Below are 18,497 nucleotides of genomic sequence, written 5' to 3' on the forward strand. Positions count from 1 at the left end.
TTAATCATGTGGAAAAGTTCAAAACCATTTCTCAAAGATATGAGTTTGATGAGGTTTGTTTTTGGTTTTTAAGTTCCAGCTGCACTAGTATTGATTTAACTTACTTTCAAAGTTAGGAGCTGCAGATTGAGCTACAGCATATAATAACCACTATAGCTTGTAAAGTTATTTTGCCAGTTAGAGAGTTTGAAGGTCACAGGACCGTTTCAACAGCTGTAACCACAATTCCCCTCATTTCACAGGCCGATCATCACTGCTTTGTGATACAAGAATCCAGCCCCCGTGCTGCGGGGGCCAGGGCTGACAAGTCCCGCCTCAAACAAACGCCATGTCCCCAACTCTCCGCTTCCAGCCAGCGCCTCGTTCCGCTCGGATCACAGGATCGGATCAGCTCCGTGAAGGGGAGCGAGGGACGCTGAGGGCTGCCCGGTGCTGGAGGCCCTTCCTGCCCACAGGGCCGCCCCAAGCAGGCCCCGAACCCCCCGCAGCCCCCGGCCGCCGCCCCTCGCCTCACAACTGCCGCCGCGGGGCCCGCGCAGCCGCAGTGCGGCAAGGGCTGCGGAACCGTGCCAGGGCCCGCCTAACCGTGCCAACCGGCCCGCCTAACCGTGCCAGGGCCTGCCTAACCGTCCCAGGGCCCGCCTAACCGTGTGAGAGCACGCCTAACCGTGCCAACCGGCCCGCCTAACCGTGCCAGGGCCCGCCTAACCGTGCCAACCGGCCTGCCTAACCGTGCCAGGGCCCGCCTAACCGTGCCAACCGGCCCGCCTAACCGTGCCAGGGCCCGCACCCCCCCGCAGGCCGGCGGGCACAGCGGGTGTGTCAGTCCCGGCCTTTGTGCTTGCCTTAAGTGAGGGGATGAACTCTGCACTACACGGGAGCAAACTGCCTTCTCTCTGCCTTCATTTTAACACAGAGAAATCATGGATGGAAAATACGGGTTGCACATGTTCCCCAGAGCACACAGACAATTTATTCATGCTCCTCGGCCCGGTTGCCCCACACGAGGTGTGCCCTGGGGGGCAGGAGCTGCTCTGGGCACCATGGCGGCCACGTGGCTCCCTCAGCCGTGGAGGCGCTAAGGAAAAGGCATCCATAAAAACAAACATTTCTTAGGTCAAATCTTCATCCTACAGAAATGGAAGGGCACAGCTATTTGTTTTAATGGGTTTGGGATCCAAAAAGGACAATTTTCTAACTATTTTTAACCATCTGGACTGACCTGATAGCAGTGCCTGGTGAGACAGCTTTTTCCATTCATTCTCAGAAAATGAATCCCTGTCCTTGAAAAAAAAGAACGTTTGGAATATGCATGGGAACAACGCTAATTGAAAGTAAATATGCCAGATGAATTATTCTATTCCAGCCTTAAATGTGGATGCCAGTAACTTAATAATTAAATGCAATATTCATGCTTGAAGTAATTAATGAAACCCAGCTTTAGTATTAAAAAAAAAAAAAGTGTTTTCACTTGTATATCATTTACATTTTCTTTAAAATGATCACATACAGGATGTATAAACATAGAAAGTTAATGTTTGGTTTATGGCATTACTAGAGACTTAAGTGCACATTCCACTTATGCATCAGTGTTTGCTATAAATGAGGTTCACCTGCTCTTCATCTTTATATATAAACATTTGTCTTTATTTTTTAAAAGTCTTGATTGCAAAAATAAGTAATACACACAGTGAAGCACAATAAAAGAAATGTTATTTACACACGAATTCCATTATGTCAAATTTGCTGACTTGATAGGAATAACAATGGAACTCTGCTGAATGCTTTTACGTGTTACTGTCTTCAAATTGGAAGACTGGCTAAAATTTTTTTACTCCAAATAAAAGAGTAATGATAAAAGCTCAAAATACCGCCCAGAATTAAAATCAAAAATGTTAATAAACAGAAACTGACTTATTGTGATGAAATCAAGTCTAAACTGACTATGTGTCTCATCGTCGGCCTTCCGTGGGGGCAGTTCCAGGGATGCTCAATCTCACCCATATGGGTGACGAGTTTTCTCATTTCCTGCACATTCAGTGCAGTTCCAATCATCACCTGCAAGTAAAGGCAAAAAAACCCAATTCTTATTTCTTTTCTCCATACCGATAACTGACGCGGACAAGAGCAGTGTTTCAGCTGCTAGAACAAATAAACACTGTGCAAGGCATGAAAAGCAGGAAGAGCTACAAAGTGATCAGCAGACAAAACACAGCTAAGTGTGTTTCTAAGAGCACTAGTGAGTTTGAAACAGAATTAAAAATTACTAGAAGTTTTTTCCCAAGTTACACCAGACAAAAACACAAGTAACAAAATAAAGGATCCTATCTGCTGACACTTGACAGTAAGGTTCCCCTGCAATACATATCGATATGGCCACCTACAATACAACAGAAAATATTTATTTAAAAACAAACATCACATGAGGTACTTACAGACTTTCTGCAAGCTCGAGAAGCAAACATCTGTCTGACCCTGGAGGGCCTACACATGACTCCAGGACAGTCACTCAGCATGAAGATCAGCTCATCTATGTCTTGTGGACCAAAAGTCCAGTTTTTGCTTGTTGGCAACGATATTAATTTAACTTTTTGAGTTACAGGAGCTGAAAGATTTGCAATAATTAATAAAGAAACAGAGTGTTACAGGAAATTACTTTTTCTTGAGAGGAAAATTGAGAAACTACTGTGATACATTAATATGATGTGTTCTGCATATATGCTAAGGCTTAAATTCAGTTTTTTTGATGGATGATATTAACTAACCAAAGTGGTAACTATGGCAGATATCTTTTTAACATTAACAAATTAATTACCTGCAAATATAAGAGGTAGATCTAATTTCTGACAAACCTTTCAATTTAAAAGAATAAATAGCTTATTAAGCTATTTTGAGGTTATGAGTACAAAATAATGAACGTTTGTTTTTGTTGGTTTTTTTAAGAGGTTGATAATTAATAGTATTTTAGGCAAAAATTGGAGATTCTGGAATAAAGAATATGGGAAAAATTCTGCAGTGACTTCCCAAATACCAAAGTGGTAACACAGCACTTTCATTATACAACAAGAATAATGAAAACAATCAAGAGCTTGCAGGTTATGCAATTTGTTCAAAAGTACACAGCAAGTCAATGCTAAAGTGTCATGCGGAAAACCAAGGAACATTATTTACCAATGTATCTATTAATTTAAAGTTACTAGATTTATCATTTACCTGCATCTAACCCTGCTGGGACCTGCAAGTATACCAATATAACAACAGGATTGTATGTAACACATCTGGAAAATCCACATCCAGTCACAGTCAAACAGTGACCCCAAAGAGTCTTCAGAAACTTTTGTAAAAAGCTACTGAGATAAATACTCTGCAGTGTTCTGCTAAATAGTGCAAAGAAACTACAGAATCGTAAGTCCTGAACACCAAAACAAACTGCATACTATAGTACACATTATTTTGGAATTTATGGTAACTACCAAATGAGATTTTTACATAATAAATGAGATGAAATAGTTGAACTTCTTTAGTTCCAGTAATTCTGGCCCGAACTCACCATTTTCATTTATGACAAAATCAAACCCATTTTTTCTGAATATTTCAAGGTTTTCAATCAATACAGTTTCATTTACAGCAGTTAAATTGAGATTCTGAGGCCTGAAAGAGACAGAAAAATACGGTATTGCATAACTACATAGCGCAGACCAGTTAAGACAGGATTCAGAAGCAATCGAGAGATACTAATACAGAGCTCTTTTAAAACATTTTGCTTTGTTTTGTTTAAAAAAACCCCTCATTACTGAACATAGAATCATAGAACAGTTTGTGTTGGAAGGGACCTTCCAAGCTCATCCAGTCCAACCCCTGCCATGAGCAGGGACATCTTCACCCAGATCAGGTTGCTCAGAGCCCCGTCCAGCTTGGCCTGGAACATTCCAAGTGTTACTCAGTGGAGTTGGGTCAGTTGAGCAGCGCTCCCTGTCACAAAAGCCGTCCCCAACATCCTCCCGGTGTGACCACAGCACCAGACTGGGTTGCTGTGTGAGCCCACTGGGAAATCTGTTCCATCACTGACTGGCTGGAAGGCTACGACTGCATCTGTGGAATTCATTTTTCATGTGAAGACTGACTCTTTGAAAACAGAATACAAAACCAACTTTTGTCTTAAGTGTTTTGAATGTGTGAAATGCTACATGAGCATAATCATAGATATTGTTCCGAAACATTGAATTAAACTTAAAAAATATTATCGTTAAAACACTGAAAATACTTACGCTATCAGCTTCTGACCTTGAAGAACAGTGTGTTGTTGTAACATCTCAAAGTTGTACTTCTCATCAGTAGCATGTTGGTCAATTATGAAAAGATCAGAATTCAGCTTTGCTATTATAAACCCTAAATTGAACTGGCCAATGATTTCCATTTTTGCAAACATTTCTTTACTGTGTATAGAAAATATAAACAGATTATAAATTACACCTCATCAGTAATCATGTTAGACTGTAAAACTTAAAAATATCTTCTTCTACACTGCAGAACATACTTTACACTTGGAAAAAAGTCCCATTTGAGGATACAAATGTGAGAAAATAGAGTTATCTGGAAGTTGCCACTGACTGATGTGGCCATTTCTGGCAGAACACAATCCGTCATCAAGACAGAACTTGGTCAGCATTCTCACATTTTAAGTACAGCCACTGGTGAAAATAAAATTAGAAACAGGCAGTGTGGTGATAGTCCAAGCAGGTAACACTGAAGGCAGCATCATGGTTTTGAAGTAAGGCAGGTGACATATTTGCCTTCTTTTCACAGTTAGAAAGCTTTCTAAATACTTTTTAGATCCCAAACTAACAAATCATACACTTTTACTGACCATCTGAACGTAACTTATTTTCACAGCCAAGTCTCACCAAATTTCAAATTCACACAAGAGAGGAATATGAGTTATGGAGTCTTTTCAGAGCGTTCTTATCCATCACGAAATATGGTGTTTCTCCAACTACACTGCAAATTACAAGTCTGAACGAAGCCAAATCTATAATTTTTGTGGCTGCCTTTTTAGTGTTGCATTCCACATTCCATATGCAGTTAGTTCAACAGCTGCTCTATCAGGTAAAATAACATGTCAAATGGACATTTTAATGGCGTAAGTTAAATAAAAGACATATCCGAAACTAACAGGTAGATGTAAGCCCCCTGCCCACCCCCCAGACAGGTCTTATATTTTTCCTTGACTATTTTTATTAATTGATGAATACAATACGTTAAGAAGGTGAAAATACCTGATCTCTTTTCTTAATTCATCTTCTGCTACTTTATTTTCTCCGGGACTAATTTTTGCCTTAAATCTTCTGTAATTCTGTGCTTCTGTACTTTTCTGTTGTTGCTGTATTATCTTTTTTACCTTTTCTGCTAAGACCTTCATAGAGAACTCAAGTGGCACAGTTTTCTTTTTAACTTCCACCAGTACATCAACACTTGGCATGTAGTTCCTAGTATTCTTCACTTCAGGACATTTACCTGCCTTGAAGTCAGCTGCTTCACTTTTAAAGCTACTGCTTTTAAAACGTTTTACTCTTGGGGAAGAACTATTGGCTTCTTGAGATACCTTATTCTGATTAGTCCAGTCATTCACTTGATTTAACTTCTGTTCAGTGCCCAAGACCTGAACATCACATTCCAATGATTTCTCACTACATCCAACAGTTTTAAGACATTCACTTTGAAGTTGTTCTTCTGAGCTACAGCATTCTTTTTCAGGAGGATTAATCACACTTTCACTATTGATGCAGCTCTCAGGTTCTGGCATGCTACATCCAGCATCCGACTCAGAAGTGCTACAGAATCCAGAATCTGTATTATCTTCTAATTTTCTCAAATATCTGCTTGGAATTGACAACTTTGAGTCCATCTTATGACAACTCTCAGATTCCTTACTCAAGACAGCCTTTTGAGTCTTTACAGTACTCCAAGTGGTATCAAGTGACATTTGTCTAGAGGAACTGTGCTGCTGTTTCACCTTTTCAGGGCTTCGAAAATTACTTTCTGTCATTTGATGTAGAGAGAATGACTCCCTTAATCTGGCAAGAGTCATTATTCTTTTTCCTTCGCCATCTGGATTTTCAGTCTCAGAGTCAGGCAGCATTTCTACCTGAGGCTTTTCTGTCTCTTCAGGAAGCGTCTTCTTCAAGTTGCCTAATAAAACCAGAAAATAGAATATTTCAAGATTCTAAGTTAGCTGGAAACATGAATTAAATGTGGTTTAGTAAAAGGAATGAAAAGAGAAGTAGAAAAATAGCAAACTCCTTAAGTTTCAGACTGACTGAGTAGGGGGCTGAAATGCATTAATATCCAACAGACGATAAATTTCTTTAAGAAAAATAATGGTACTTGTGTGAATGAATTTGTAATCTCTTTTTACACTGGAACAGGAATCAGTCCAACCAGCACATTTATTTATATTATCAAAAGAGTTTAATGACTGAGTGAATGAAAAGCGAATTGTTCTTACACGTTAGTGGTCACGATAAAACTCCATTGGCAAGGTGTTAAGGAGCTGGCACAATAGATACTTGTACTATATGTGATTTGTAGATAATTAGAGGCCTTCAGCCTCGCACATTGTCAGTCCTACATGTCTTTTACTAAAGATTAATTTAAAATGACAGTAAGAATCAAGCTACAACTGATTCTACATATCAGTAAAAAAGGAAATTAGGAGGGATTCTGTTGAAAGAAATAAAGAGGATGATGTGGTGTTAACACAGAAAAGCAATTTTGAAAGATGATACACTCACAAGAGAATCAGTAATTTTGGTACTTATAAAAGAATCAAAGTTCAAAATCCAATAAACTCTTACTCGAATTTGAGACTTATGAGACCTTAACCATTCTTTCTCAAGGACATTTAAATAAAAGAAACACAGATCTCTTCCAGTATCTTGGGAGAAAACTTTTTCAAGCATTGTCAATTAATTTTGTGGTAATGTTTTCTCCATAATGTTGACTGTAAATCATTTAATAACTTAGAGTCCTCCTTTATTATTTGATGTCAATAACAATCTTCAAATATAAGCAACACATGAAAAATCTGCCCCAAAAGGCATATCAGTTAATAGCCACACATTTTTTTCATTTCTTCTTTGGGTTTTTAAAAACACATTTTTCCATTTTTCAATTCTCTACCATATATTATACATACAACTTTCACATTTTGTGTCCTACCTGCAATGTCCAGAAGTTTCTGATTGACATTCAGTTTGTTAACATCACTATCAAACATCTCCATCAGAGAAGTTTTTAAAATTGCTAATAAAAGCTTTTCCTCCTGAAGTAAAATTTGCCTTTTGTCTGGAGTTACATTGATGTCAACACATTCTAAAAAAAAAAAAAGGAAAAAAAAATTCCATCCTTGGATCAAAGTTTTTTGCCCTTTCACCCTCCATTTTTATTTCACAGGATTAAAACCAAAGCCACAGTTAACATTCACAATATGTCTGCAAATTAAACTTTTAACTTTCTCAACATTCCGGCAAACAGAACAGAAGCTAATTCTGTGCAATTACATGATACAAGTTTTCTCGTATTTAAGCTAACCACAAGATTGCCTTTTCCTCATTACTTGGGACAATAAGTTACTTCTGAGTATAGGAAAAGTGGAGGGGGGAAAAAAGTGGAACCACAGCTAGAACCCATCTCTCCCTCACCAACTGTAAATCAAAAAATTGCCACAGTGCAAGAAGTCATACAGACAAAAGTTACAATATTCTCTAAATAAATACAATTCATTCTTCAATTAAATTATAGCATTTAGAGAAGTTACTGAAAATTATTTATAACTCACCGGAATCTACACAAATGTTAAGGACAACAAATGGATACTGGTGTTTATTGTATAAGTGATAAACTTCGTTCACAAGCTTGACAACCTGCAGAGAAGGTGAAAAAACAGTATTAGTCCTACCATCATCTATTTCCCACCAGTATGTGTTATTTAGCCCCCATCAAAACGATTAACATACTAAATCATATCTTGTCTGACTGAGCTTCTGTTCACACAAATTGACACAATGAAGACAAAAACGTGAGACACAGGAACTTGCAGCATCCACAACAAACATATTTATCAGCTACTAATCCAGTGCTTTTTAGAGACTATTGAAAAAGTTAGAGCTGGTGATGTTAAAAAAATTAAAACCTCACCTTTGCTGGATCACATGGACGCTGGTTGATAAAGAAAAACTGTCTGTCTGTTGTACTCCTTCCAACACCATGATCACAACGAGAAATGAAGCCTGTAATACTGTTGAATAATAAATAACGCAATAATAGTATGGGAAAACAGAGGAGCGAAGCAAAAGAAATTTTTCTGACTCTGAGCATATTTATGGGAAGAGTATTTTATAAGTGGCTAAAAGAAACACTCTTATCCAGCATCAGTAAATATGTATACATATTTCCTCTCTCAGTTTCTTATGTGACAAAGACTAGAGATTCAGCTCCAAAGAGGCATCAGACAATTGAAAAAGTAGCTTGTTCTGATTTCAAAAGTGGCATTTGTAATTCTGCTCTGAAAGCAGGAGAGGTCAGTTGTGAACATTCATTGCTCAGATATTGATGCACCTATTTGCCAAACTCATGTATAGTGAGAGATTAAAAAAAAGTACACTTTAAGAAAGTAAATGGTAAGTTACTCACACAAACTGATTCACAGTCATCTCATACCATTTCTCAGTAATAATACTGAAGAAATACAGGTATAAAGAACTGATACAATTCAGCCATCCAATTACTCAGAGCACTGACAAAGGTGACACTCAGCAGAAGATTACAGTAATATAGAACTAACCAGGACGCACGAAATAGTAGTTTTGTTCTTCCTGCTTATCTGGCTAGCAAAACCTTAGTCCTGAATTAACTTTTAAAATCAAGTGATGGTCTTTTCCAGACTGTATACTAATATCTACTATGCTGTTCAACACACTTTTTTGTTTGATTTTTAATTTTGGGTTATGGTAAAACACTACTGGCAACAGTGGTTTGCACTTTTCTAATTACCTATAAAGATTTTGTGGCATGTCAGTAGCATTGAGTCCATATTCTTCGCAAACAGCTTCATTAGGAGGTAGCTGAACAAAAGGAATGAGGCTCTGCAACTAAAGAGAACAAAAAAAACAACCAGAAGAAAAACAATACATTAAACATGTATAGATTTTTTTACTTCTATTTTATTGTTATTTATTAGCCTCAAAATCTATTTGATAAAATGGTGGGGTTTTTTCACGTTGGCTGACAATGTACATAGACATAACAACAAAATGATTGGTACAATTTGGACTCTCCAGCTACATACATATGACCTAATCAAGTGTCATGCAAAACCAAAAGGCACGAACACAAACAGAAGTTTCTTTTGTAACACTAATAAAACTATTAGAAAATATATGTTATTTGAATCACAGCTGCCAAAGTACAGGTACGTTTACCACAAACATTTTCCCAGTCCTGCCACTATTATTTTTCAGTCATTAGAGCATCTTGTACTGATTTTATAACTAAGTATTTTATATTATATAAGCAGGCTGTAAGCTGAACATCCTATTCAGATAACACCGAATTTTCAGCTATGCCTGTTGCTATGTGGCAAGACACAGTTAAATCTTTCAGCTCATCTTTCAGCCACAGCATGAACGAGCTTTGAAATCTCTACACGGACCCTGTGACGGAGGAAGTGCTTATCAACAGCCAGCAGCTGCCAACCACTTAATATTCCTGACAGTTGTAATATATGGTTGTAGGAAGGATGTTTTTATGGTTTTTTGCATCTTTGCTTTCTTTTAGAGGATAACAATTATTTTTATAGCTATTATTTAGAAAGCATCACTGTCCACACCTTTACAGGGACTGACTGCAATCCCATTTAAAGGGTAACCAGAACACAGAAACTTAGTTTCACAGCAAGAGGTTACAAAAGCTGGAAACCCCTCAGTTTTGTGTTCCCCAATTAAGACTTTCACATCACACCATTTTTAGCATTTTTTAAATTGCTCGTTCTTGTGACATACAGACCTTGGTGTCCATACCATTTTCCACAAGCACAAACCTTCAGAGGTTTACTGCCACAACAGCTCATAGAACTCGCTTCAGAGAGATATTAAGCAGTAACCTCATCTCCTAAATAGTTTCTCTTCCATCACAATATCTCTGAGCAGATTTAGAAACTTCAAGGGAATCCATGGAGGCTGCACCATTTCTCCTCTTTTAACCTGTAGGGTGTGCTAGAAGACAACACATGCTCCATCCTCTTACAGTTTTTAAAGGTTTCCTACATCTTCTCTATTTTCTAGATATGAAAAGTATCTCTACACCGCTATATTATCTCTCTTCTCCATAATAAAAGTAATACCTGCTTTTGCCCAAATACCGCTCCAATGTTTTCCTTTAAACTAGGACTTCCAGCAGTTGATACCACAGAACATTTTTTCCCTTGGCCAACTTGATTAGAGCAGCTAATTCGCACTCCTTTTGAAACAATACAGTACGCCTGCAATACCTGGACCATTTTTGCATATTCCTATTAAAGAAAAAGAAAGTCCACATTTACGTGAAATGTCTCTTTTTAAAACAAAAATGTATAAACAAAACATTCAATATTTGAAGGTAACACAAAAAGGGGGGGTAGGTTTAATATTTTTTAAAGTCTTTACAAACTAAATTTTTATATATATGTATATATATAATAGTGTCTTTAAAAACAAACATGTTTACAATATTTTTAGTCATAACGCAGCAGTCTCTGATTTTAAAACACACAAAAGTGATCATGATATTGCTTCTTTTCAAAACCTGAAAATTTGAGAAAATATCTTTAAAACAAATCATTGCAAAACAGAAGCGGAAAGCACACAGGAATAACTTTTCTTATTTGATGAAGATATAAGACGGGCATGAAATAGTCTGACATAATCAATGTATTCCACAGAGAACTGAATATCATTCAGCAGTGAATAAATTCTGGGATATGACACTCCTTTGAATTAATAATTTCTGATCTAACCTACCTTTTTAATGTTTCTTTGAAATTCTTTATGCCGCACCGGCAAAGTATAAAATAACTGCTGTACACTAACAGTCGTTCCTTGTTGTCGTGGAAAAGGAGTTTTCTGAGTAATTTTACCATTGTGATCAAATACCAAACGAGTCCCAACCGTTGCAGACTTATGACAAGTAAAAATGGTAACATCACTAAGGGAGGGAAAAAGACAACAGAATTACTCACTGAACACTGTATTTTCTTATCCATTCCTCACAACCTAATCAGGCAGAGAAACTACACCAATACTATTGATTTAATTAAAACTAACTCTTCACCACAAACAACTTAAAACATACCTGAAGAGTAGTGTAACATTTTCCTAACTACAACGCAAACATTTTTATTTGTACCCCTTTCATTCTCCTATAAAATGCTACGTTAAAGTCTTGTTTTGTTGGACACTACATTCCTCGTACTAATATACAACAGCAGGATATTCTTGATGCAGAGAATTGTGTACAAAAGCTGCGCTATTTCAAAGGTATAGTTTGTCTGGGAGGAATTAAAATACAGTTTTAATGAGTTAGAGTCTCACAAACACAGCACTTGAATATTATAGTGCTTTACATCAGAGGACCAAACACTTATGCAAGCGCACAGTTCCATACTGCGAAGATTTGCATAATTAAGTAACACTAAATTTTGTACATAAAAGGACCAATCAGGTGCTTAGAATCATAGAATAATTTCAGATGCTTAGAATCATACAATGATTTTGGTTGGAAAGAACTCAGGATGTCATGCAACCAACTGCTCAAAATAGACCAAACATTAAAGAATTGGAAGTTTCCAGAGCCTCTTTTTATCAATAATGGTAAACTAAAAAGTTGGCTTCAGTTATTTTTGTTCATTTAGTAAGCTTCTACTAACAAGTTTAATATTAGTACCTCAATGCACACAGTGAACTCAGAGCTTCACCTCGAAACCCAAATGTTTCAACATGTATTAGATCAGAAAAATCTTGTATCTTTGATGTGTGATGTTTCAGAGCTGGAAAAAAAAATTTAAAACATGTATTTCATTTCAAAACGACACTGGTCGACGCAAGTAGGCTTTGCATGCATATCAAGAAGCAAAAAATCTTGTGTATTATTCATTGTATTTTACATAATTATTAGAGACAAAATAATTAAATGTTTACTTTTCCTATGAGCAAGATCCCTTTAAAATCCTCAGACGCACCTGTCATTCCACACTTACACCCCAAATTCATACAGCACAAGATGCCCTGGAGCAGGACTCAGTACCTGCCCCTGCTACTGATGGACCTGTCACAGATTTTGCCCTGAAGAAAACAGCCGCAGTGCCATGCTGTGCTCGGTACAGGGTGGACAGGCACAAGCCTGTTCCACTGTGACCACAGCTGAGGAGGATCCAACCTACAGCCAGAGCAGCACCAGTCACCAGGTAACACACTGAGCGAGCAGCAGCACCCCCGAACTTTCACTGTCTCACAAGAGTAGGAGAAAGAGTTTCTGATGTACCATATACATACTGTGAACATACAGTTACTGAGTAACAACTGGTGAAAGAGATCCCTAGTCATTATAGGAAAACAGAAACACGGGTATTTCTGCTGCAGTAGCTAGTTATGTTTGTCATACAGTATTGTTTCTGCTCCAATTTTGTGCAATTTAAAACTAGCAAATGGAAAATTTGACAGGCATGCAGTGTCCATTTTCAGCAAATATTCAAGTTTAGAATTCACCTCTCAAAAGCAGTCACGTTCGCAAAGCTTGACTCCTGCAACAGTGGCTGATGACTCAACATGAATGAGCCTAAATGAACATTTATAGGACTTTCTCTTCTGTAATTATTTCTATTCTTTGTTCCACTTAAACAAGCAATCAAATCAAAGTTTCTGAGCTACAAGAACTATAATCACAATGGCACTAGAGAAGTCCAGTTTAGTTTTAACCAAGTCTTGCAGGTCAAGCACACATTATGCGAAAGTCGAGTATCCATTAAAAATTATTGAACTTAGGAAATTTGGTTTAAAAAAGTAGCTTTTTCACTTAAAATATGATTTCAAAATGTCTAAACATAAATTATAAAAAAGGTTCAACTTACTCAGGCCTTCAAAGTTTTCCTCTTCCACTCCATCTCCATTATCTGAAACCTCTATCAGTTCTGCTCCATGATCTTTAAGTTTTATATCTACAAAATTGAGTAATAAAGTATTTTCGTTCTGTATGTTCATACGAAGTATTCGCTATTATTTTTGCACTTGAAATAACTTTACCAGATAAACGTTTTCCATGTCAAGTTTGACCAACAAAAAAATTCTCCTAGCTGTCAAAAGTTGGGGCAATCTACTGCAAACCAGCCTGTTCTTACAGATAGTTCAGCTTCACTACACTTTTGCCTGAACAGAAGTCTTCCCAACCCTGGCAGCTCTGGAAACGGCGACCCTGCCTTAACCATCCACTAGCTTGAGGCCACCGGGTAGCAAATACTAATCACCTCTGCTGTATGGGCCATATACCTCAATTAGGGGCAAAACCAGCTCCAAATAAAATAACACAGACAAAAATCACACACTTCTAGGAGCCCAGCTTGAGCCCGGGAATCTAAATGCTTTATTTATTTGAAGTGTAAAGTCACTCCAAACCTGCTTGGCCCAAATATAAAGTATTCGCACAGGTTTGTTAATGTGCACTCTGCTTTGAGGAAGAAGAGCTACTTTAGAAGTCTCTGAAAGTTGATGGTGTTAGGATGAGAAGCAGGTTACCGATGTTGGTAGCTCCAGCATCCAGGCTGTTTTCCACCAGCTCCTTCACAGCAGTGCCGAGGTTCAGCACGACCTGTCCCGAGCAGATCCGGTGAACGGACCGACGGTCGATGGGTTTGATGGCTCCGGCGGGCGGGGCGCTGCGAAGGGAGGGGACAGGACGGCACACGGCAGCGTCAGCAGGCGGGACAGCGTCCCCTCGCCCGCCCGTGCCCCTCACGCTGGGACATCCCGCTCCCCATGGGTGTGTAAAACACCGACACCCCAGCCGGCCGAATGCGGAGCGCCCGAGAAGCGCCACAGGCCTCCCCACGCCAATCGGGGGCGGAGGCGGGAACCGAGAAGCCGGGGCGGCAGAGAAGGCCGCAACCGCGCCAGCGGCCGGGGCATGGCCCGCTGCGAGGGAGCGAGGCCCCGAGCCTCCCGTGAGGAGAGGGGACCCGGGCAGGGGAGTGCGAGCGCGGGGGGACCCCACCGCTGCCGGCAGAGCCAGGAGCCGTCCAGAGCAGCGCTCACCGGGACTCGGCCGCCTCCATCAGCACCCGGCGGGATGCGCCGCGCTCTCCTCAGGATCCGCTTCCCGCAGGCTCCGCCCCCGCTCAGTCATTGGCCGCTGGGGAAAAGGGCCCGCCAGTCCTAAGCAAATCTTCAACTCCTTGACACCACTTGGTCAACGGAGCTGCCCAATCAGAGCTGGCGCCGTGTTCCCGCCTGGCCCAATGGGTGCAGCGGGCGGGCGGGCCCTCCGGCGGGCCGGGAGCGGTGCGCGCCGTGCCGCCATGCCCATGTACAAGGTGCGCTCGTTCCACCGCGCTGCCGGCGACGTGCTGGCGGAGCACCGGCCTGCCTGCATGTACCGTGTGCCCAGCCTGCACCGCCGCCTCTCGCCCGACGCGTCGCCAACGCCGCAGGTAGGAGCGAGGGAGCGGCGGCTGGGCCCGCCTGGCCGGCCGGGGAGGGGCCTGCTCGGGCCGCGGTGCGCGCCCCGGCGGCCTCGGCTGTGGGCAGCGGGGCCGCGCTGGAGCGGGGATGGCAGGGCCGGCAGTGGCCGCGCTGAGTCGGTGTTCGCTCCGGACGGGACGGGCTTCCGGGGGCTGGCGGAAGCCTCCGGCGCCGGGGAGCCCGGCGGGGCGGGTGGCACGGGAGGCGCTGGGTCCTGTTCGCCTATCAGCGGCTCGCTCGAGGTTTAGTGAGGAATTCCCGGAATTTCTCTAGTATGTTTAAAGCCTTCGGTAATGTTCAACGTGGCTTTTCTGGGCTCTCGCGTGTGTCTCTTTCTGAGTTCCTATTTTTACACGGCCGCGTTTGCAGCCCCTGGCGAGCTGAGGCCCGGTGGGCGCCCCGCCGCCTTGTCCTGCTGCAGCGTCACCGCCGCCTCTGGTGTCTTCTGCTCTTGAGACAGGAACCAGCCAGCTACACAGCCGCTATTTCTAGTCTCAGTTACTTCTTTTTTTTAAACAAGGCAAAAAGGTAAACCGCTATGTTAGGTTATTCTAGTTGACTTCAGCCTCCTTCCAGTGTCAGGAACGCTTTGAGTTCTTCCAGGCTGCTCGCAGCCATTTTTAGCCTGATGCCATCACATCTTTTCAGCGAGTACGTGCTGTGCGCTCAGCCAGGTTGCTGGTGGAGATGCTCAGTAGGAGCAGACTTGGGGCAGAACTTCACAGGAATGTTTACTAAGATACTCTCCCATTGCAACAGCCAAGTATTAACTACCAGTGTCCTCTGAAAGTGTTTTTTATTTCACAGAACTGTGTACTAGCCAAATAATGGTCACTAAAGAGGTGACCATGTTTCAGTGTATTGTCTTTGAGAATATTGTGTAGGTGGGTATCAAGATCTCACTTGGACACCTTGCTTGTTATCTCTTTATCCATTAGACTGAAGGAAGGAAGTTTGGTTGATAGGTTTGGTTTGGTTAACCCTTATTCAGGATGCTTAGAAATGGATTATCTATATAGTTCTTTCTTTAACATTATTCTAAGTTTGTAGACTTAAAACTTCTCACGGGAATATATTTTTCATCTTTTAAAAGAGGTAGCATGTAACATAAGATGCTTGTAAGATAATTGAGATAACAAAAAGATGCATTGGTATTAATAGGTAACGAAGGCTACAGTGTATTTTGGTCCACAGTTTATGTTCTCTGAAACAAGGAATGCCTACAAGGAGTGATTTTGTGTAACACCATCCATCTAAACTTGCAGGGTTTTTTTTTTTACTAACTATCTGAATTGTCAAAAGGTTTCCTTGTTTGGCAGCTTCTGTGTGCTATTCTGGACTGAAGAGAATCCTGACAAGCTAACTTTGGTTTTTCAGGTTTTAATTCAGCACTTCACCGCCAACTTTTAAGTTTCTGTGGTTGTGGTCTGATTTTCACTATGTTACAGAATTTGTTCTAGCTAGCGGTTTAAAAAACTGTCAAGCAAGAGGTTTTCAGAGATGCGATTAAATAACCTGTCACCACATTCATACAGATAAACGATACAACTAGTAGACATAAGACCATGACATTCCATGACATTCTGGTTACTGGAATATGTTAAAATATTTCACAACTTACTGTGAAGTGAGCTGTGGTCTATTTTGGCACTGAGCTGAGTGAATGTTTATGTGACTTTTTTTTTTTCCTCTCCTATAGGAAGAGGTTGACCCGGTACTTCAAGCACTTGAATCCCGCCAGGAAGAGATTCTCAAACGCTTGTATGAGCTGAAGAGTGCTGTCGATGGTCTCTCAAAGATGATACAAACCCCAGATGCTGACTTTGATGTCACTAATATCATTCAAACTGATGAATGTCCTCCTTTGACAACAAGTGGAGCAGATTTAGATTTGATGCTTGGAAAGGTGAGTTTAGTTGAGCATATACATTAATAGATACTTTCTTTGCTCTCAGATTTTCCGAGTTGTGTGGCCTTAAAACTTGGGATATACAATATACAAGTCTTCTATTCTTACAAATAACCTACAACTACCATTTCATTTTGGGCATCCAGATTATATATAAAAGCACTTATAAATACTAGATCCTATATATTCTTAGTTGGATATAAACCCAAGGTAGAATGGTTAATTTCGAAATAATGACAGTTGTTTTCTTGTTTGTCACTAACTGGCAATTTTAACTTTGGCGTCAGATTGGACTAGAATTTACCTCAGTTGTGTTCCTGAATGATATTACTGTTGAGGAAGGAAGATGTTTAAACATGGTTAGAATGTCATTAGAATTTCAGATATACATGTGCATGCCTGCGTACATTTTGGTGTCAAATGAAAACTCCATTACTTCAAAGTCTGATCTGGAATGTGTCTTATCTGCTGAATGTCTTACTCTCCATTCAGGATTATGGTGCCCTGAAAGATATCGTAATCAATGCAAATCCTTCTCTGCCTCCACTGTCATTATTAGTACTACACAGTCTGCTTTGTGAACGCTATAAAATATTATCAGCTGTTCATACACATTCATCGGTGAAAAGCGTGCCAGAAAACCTCTTGAAATGCTTTGGAGAGCAGACTAAGAAGCAACCACGTCATGAATATCAGTTGGGCTTTACTCTTATTTGGAAGGATGGTAAGAATTAAGTTATCTTGTAGATCAATGTTTTACAATAGGTGAAAAAAAAAAAAGAAATTTGTGCTGCAGAACCTTAACAACAGATGCTTTGGTGTTGTTGTAGTGACACATGATGGATACATAACTGCAGATAACATTTTTTCTCTTTTTATAGCTGTGAACAATGATGGGGACAGAGGAAAGATTCTTGCCTGTGGTTACTGCTATTAAAATATATGTGGCATTTACAGGGTTGTTTGTGCCCACAGGATTTTTTCATATAAGTATTTTTCAGTTTCTACAAATAAACTTGCTAGAACAGAAATTAAGTGGGAGACTGGGCTGAAGTTTGCAAAAAGTGACTGCTTTATCCCAGGTTCCTGTCTTAGTCTAAGTGTTTAGACTAAAAAAAACCTGAAAATTGTTCATCATGTTAATGATAACAGTGGTGCTGGCATCACGAGTAAAATACATCCTAGAATTACCATGACATTTAACTTCTCTAACGTGTGGTATTCACTTTTTTCTTAATTTCAGTTCCTAAACCCCAGATGAAGTTCAGCGTTCAAACAATGTGCCCTATTGAAGGAGAGGGGAACATCGCTAGATTTCTCTTTTCCCTGTTTGGCCACAAGTACAATGCAGTTACTTCCACTCTGATTGACAGCTGGGTGGATACAGCCATCTTCCAGCTAAAAGAAGGCAGCAGTAAGGAAAAAGGAGCGGTCTTGCGCTCTATGAATGCTGCCCTGGGCAAGACGTCGTGGTTGGTGGGCAGTGAACTCACTGTCGCAGACATTGTTGCGTGGTGTGCGCTCCAGCAGACGGGTAGTGCAAGCGCTGCCCCGGCCAATGTGCAAAAATGGATGAAGTCGTGTGAGAACTTGGCACCTTTCAGCTCTGTTATGAAGCTACTGAAGTGAGCCTCTACGCTTCATAATGCTGTAATTTTAATCTTATTCCACCTCCTGCCTGCTGTAGTGATCAGAGCCCTTTCTGAGATGTATCCAAGTACAATTCTAAAATGAATAAAAACATTGCAGCTACCTTTTGTGTGTGATCTTTTTTCTAACTGATGCACAACATGTATGTTGGCTTAGTCATTCTAAGGTATCTAAGT

At 40.3% G+C, this 18,497-nt stretch overlaps 2 protein-coding genes across 2 annotated transcripts; one reads left to right on the forward strand and one right to left on the reverse strand.

Moving 5' to 3' along the window:
* Positions 1-1,693: 1,693 nt before the first annotated feature.
* PMS2 (PMS1 homolog 2, mismatch repair system component) lies at positions 1,694-14,673 on the reverse strand. Its single transcript, XM_065644512.1, is given in 19 exon segments — positions 1,694-2,058; positions 2,436-2,605; positions 3,551-3,651; positions 4,269-4,436; positions 5,277-6,189; positions 7,219-7,371; positions 7,838-7,922; positions 8,197-8,296; positions 9,052-9,149; positions 10,400-10,567; positions 11,055-11,238; positions 11,977-12,079; positions 13,160-13,246; positions 13,821-13,960; positions 14,337-14,368; positions 14,370-14,393; positions 14,395-14,448; positions 14,450-14,562; positions 14,565-14,673. Coding segments are annotated over 19 exon segments (2,946 nt in total). The 3' UTR covers positions 1,694-1,914.
* AIMP2 (aminoacyl tRNA synthetase complex interacting multifunctional protein 2) lies at positions 14,672-18,300 on the forward strand. Its single transcript, XM_065645010.1, has 4 exons — positions 14,672-15,004; positions 16,462-16,668; positions 17,164-17,395; positions 17,915-18,300. The coding sequence occupies exons 1-4, from the start codon at positions 14,672-14,674 to the stop codon at positions 18,298-18,300; spliced, it is 1,158 nt and encodes a 385-aa protein (XP_065501082.1).
* The last annotated feature ends 197 nt before the right edge of the window (positions 18,301-18,497 follow it).

The sequence above is a fragment of the Caloenas nicobarica genome, chromosome 14, assembly GCF_036013445.1.
Source record: "Caloenas nicobarica isolate bCalNic1 chromosome 14, bCalNic1.hap1, whole genome shotgun sequence".
Classification (NCBI taxonomy): domain Eukaryota; kingdom Metazoa; phylum Chordata; class Aves; order Columbiformes; family Columbidae; genus Caloenas; species Caloenas nicobarica.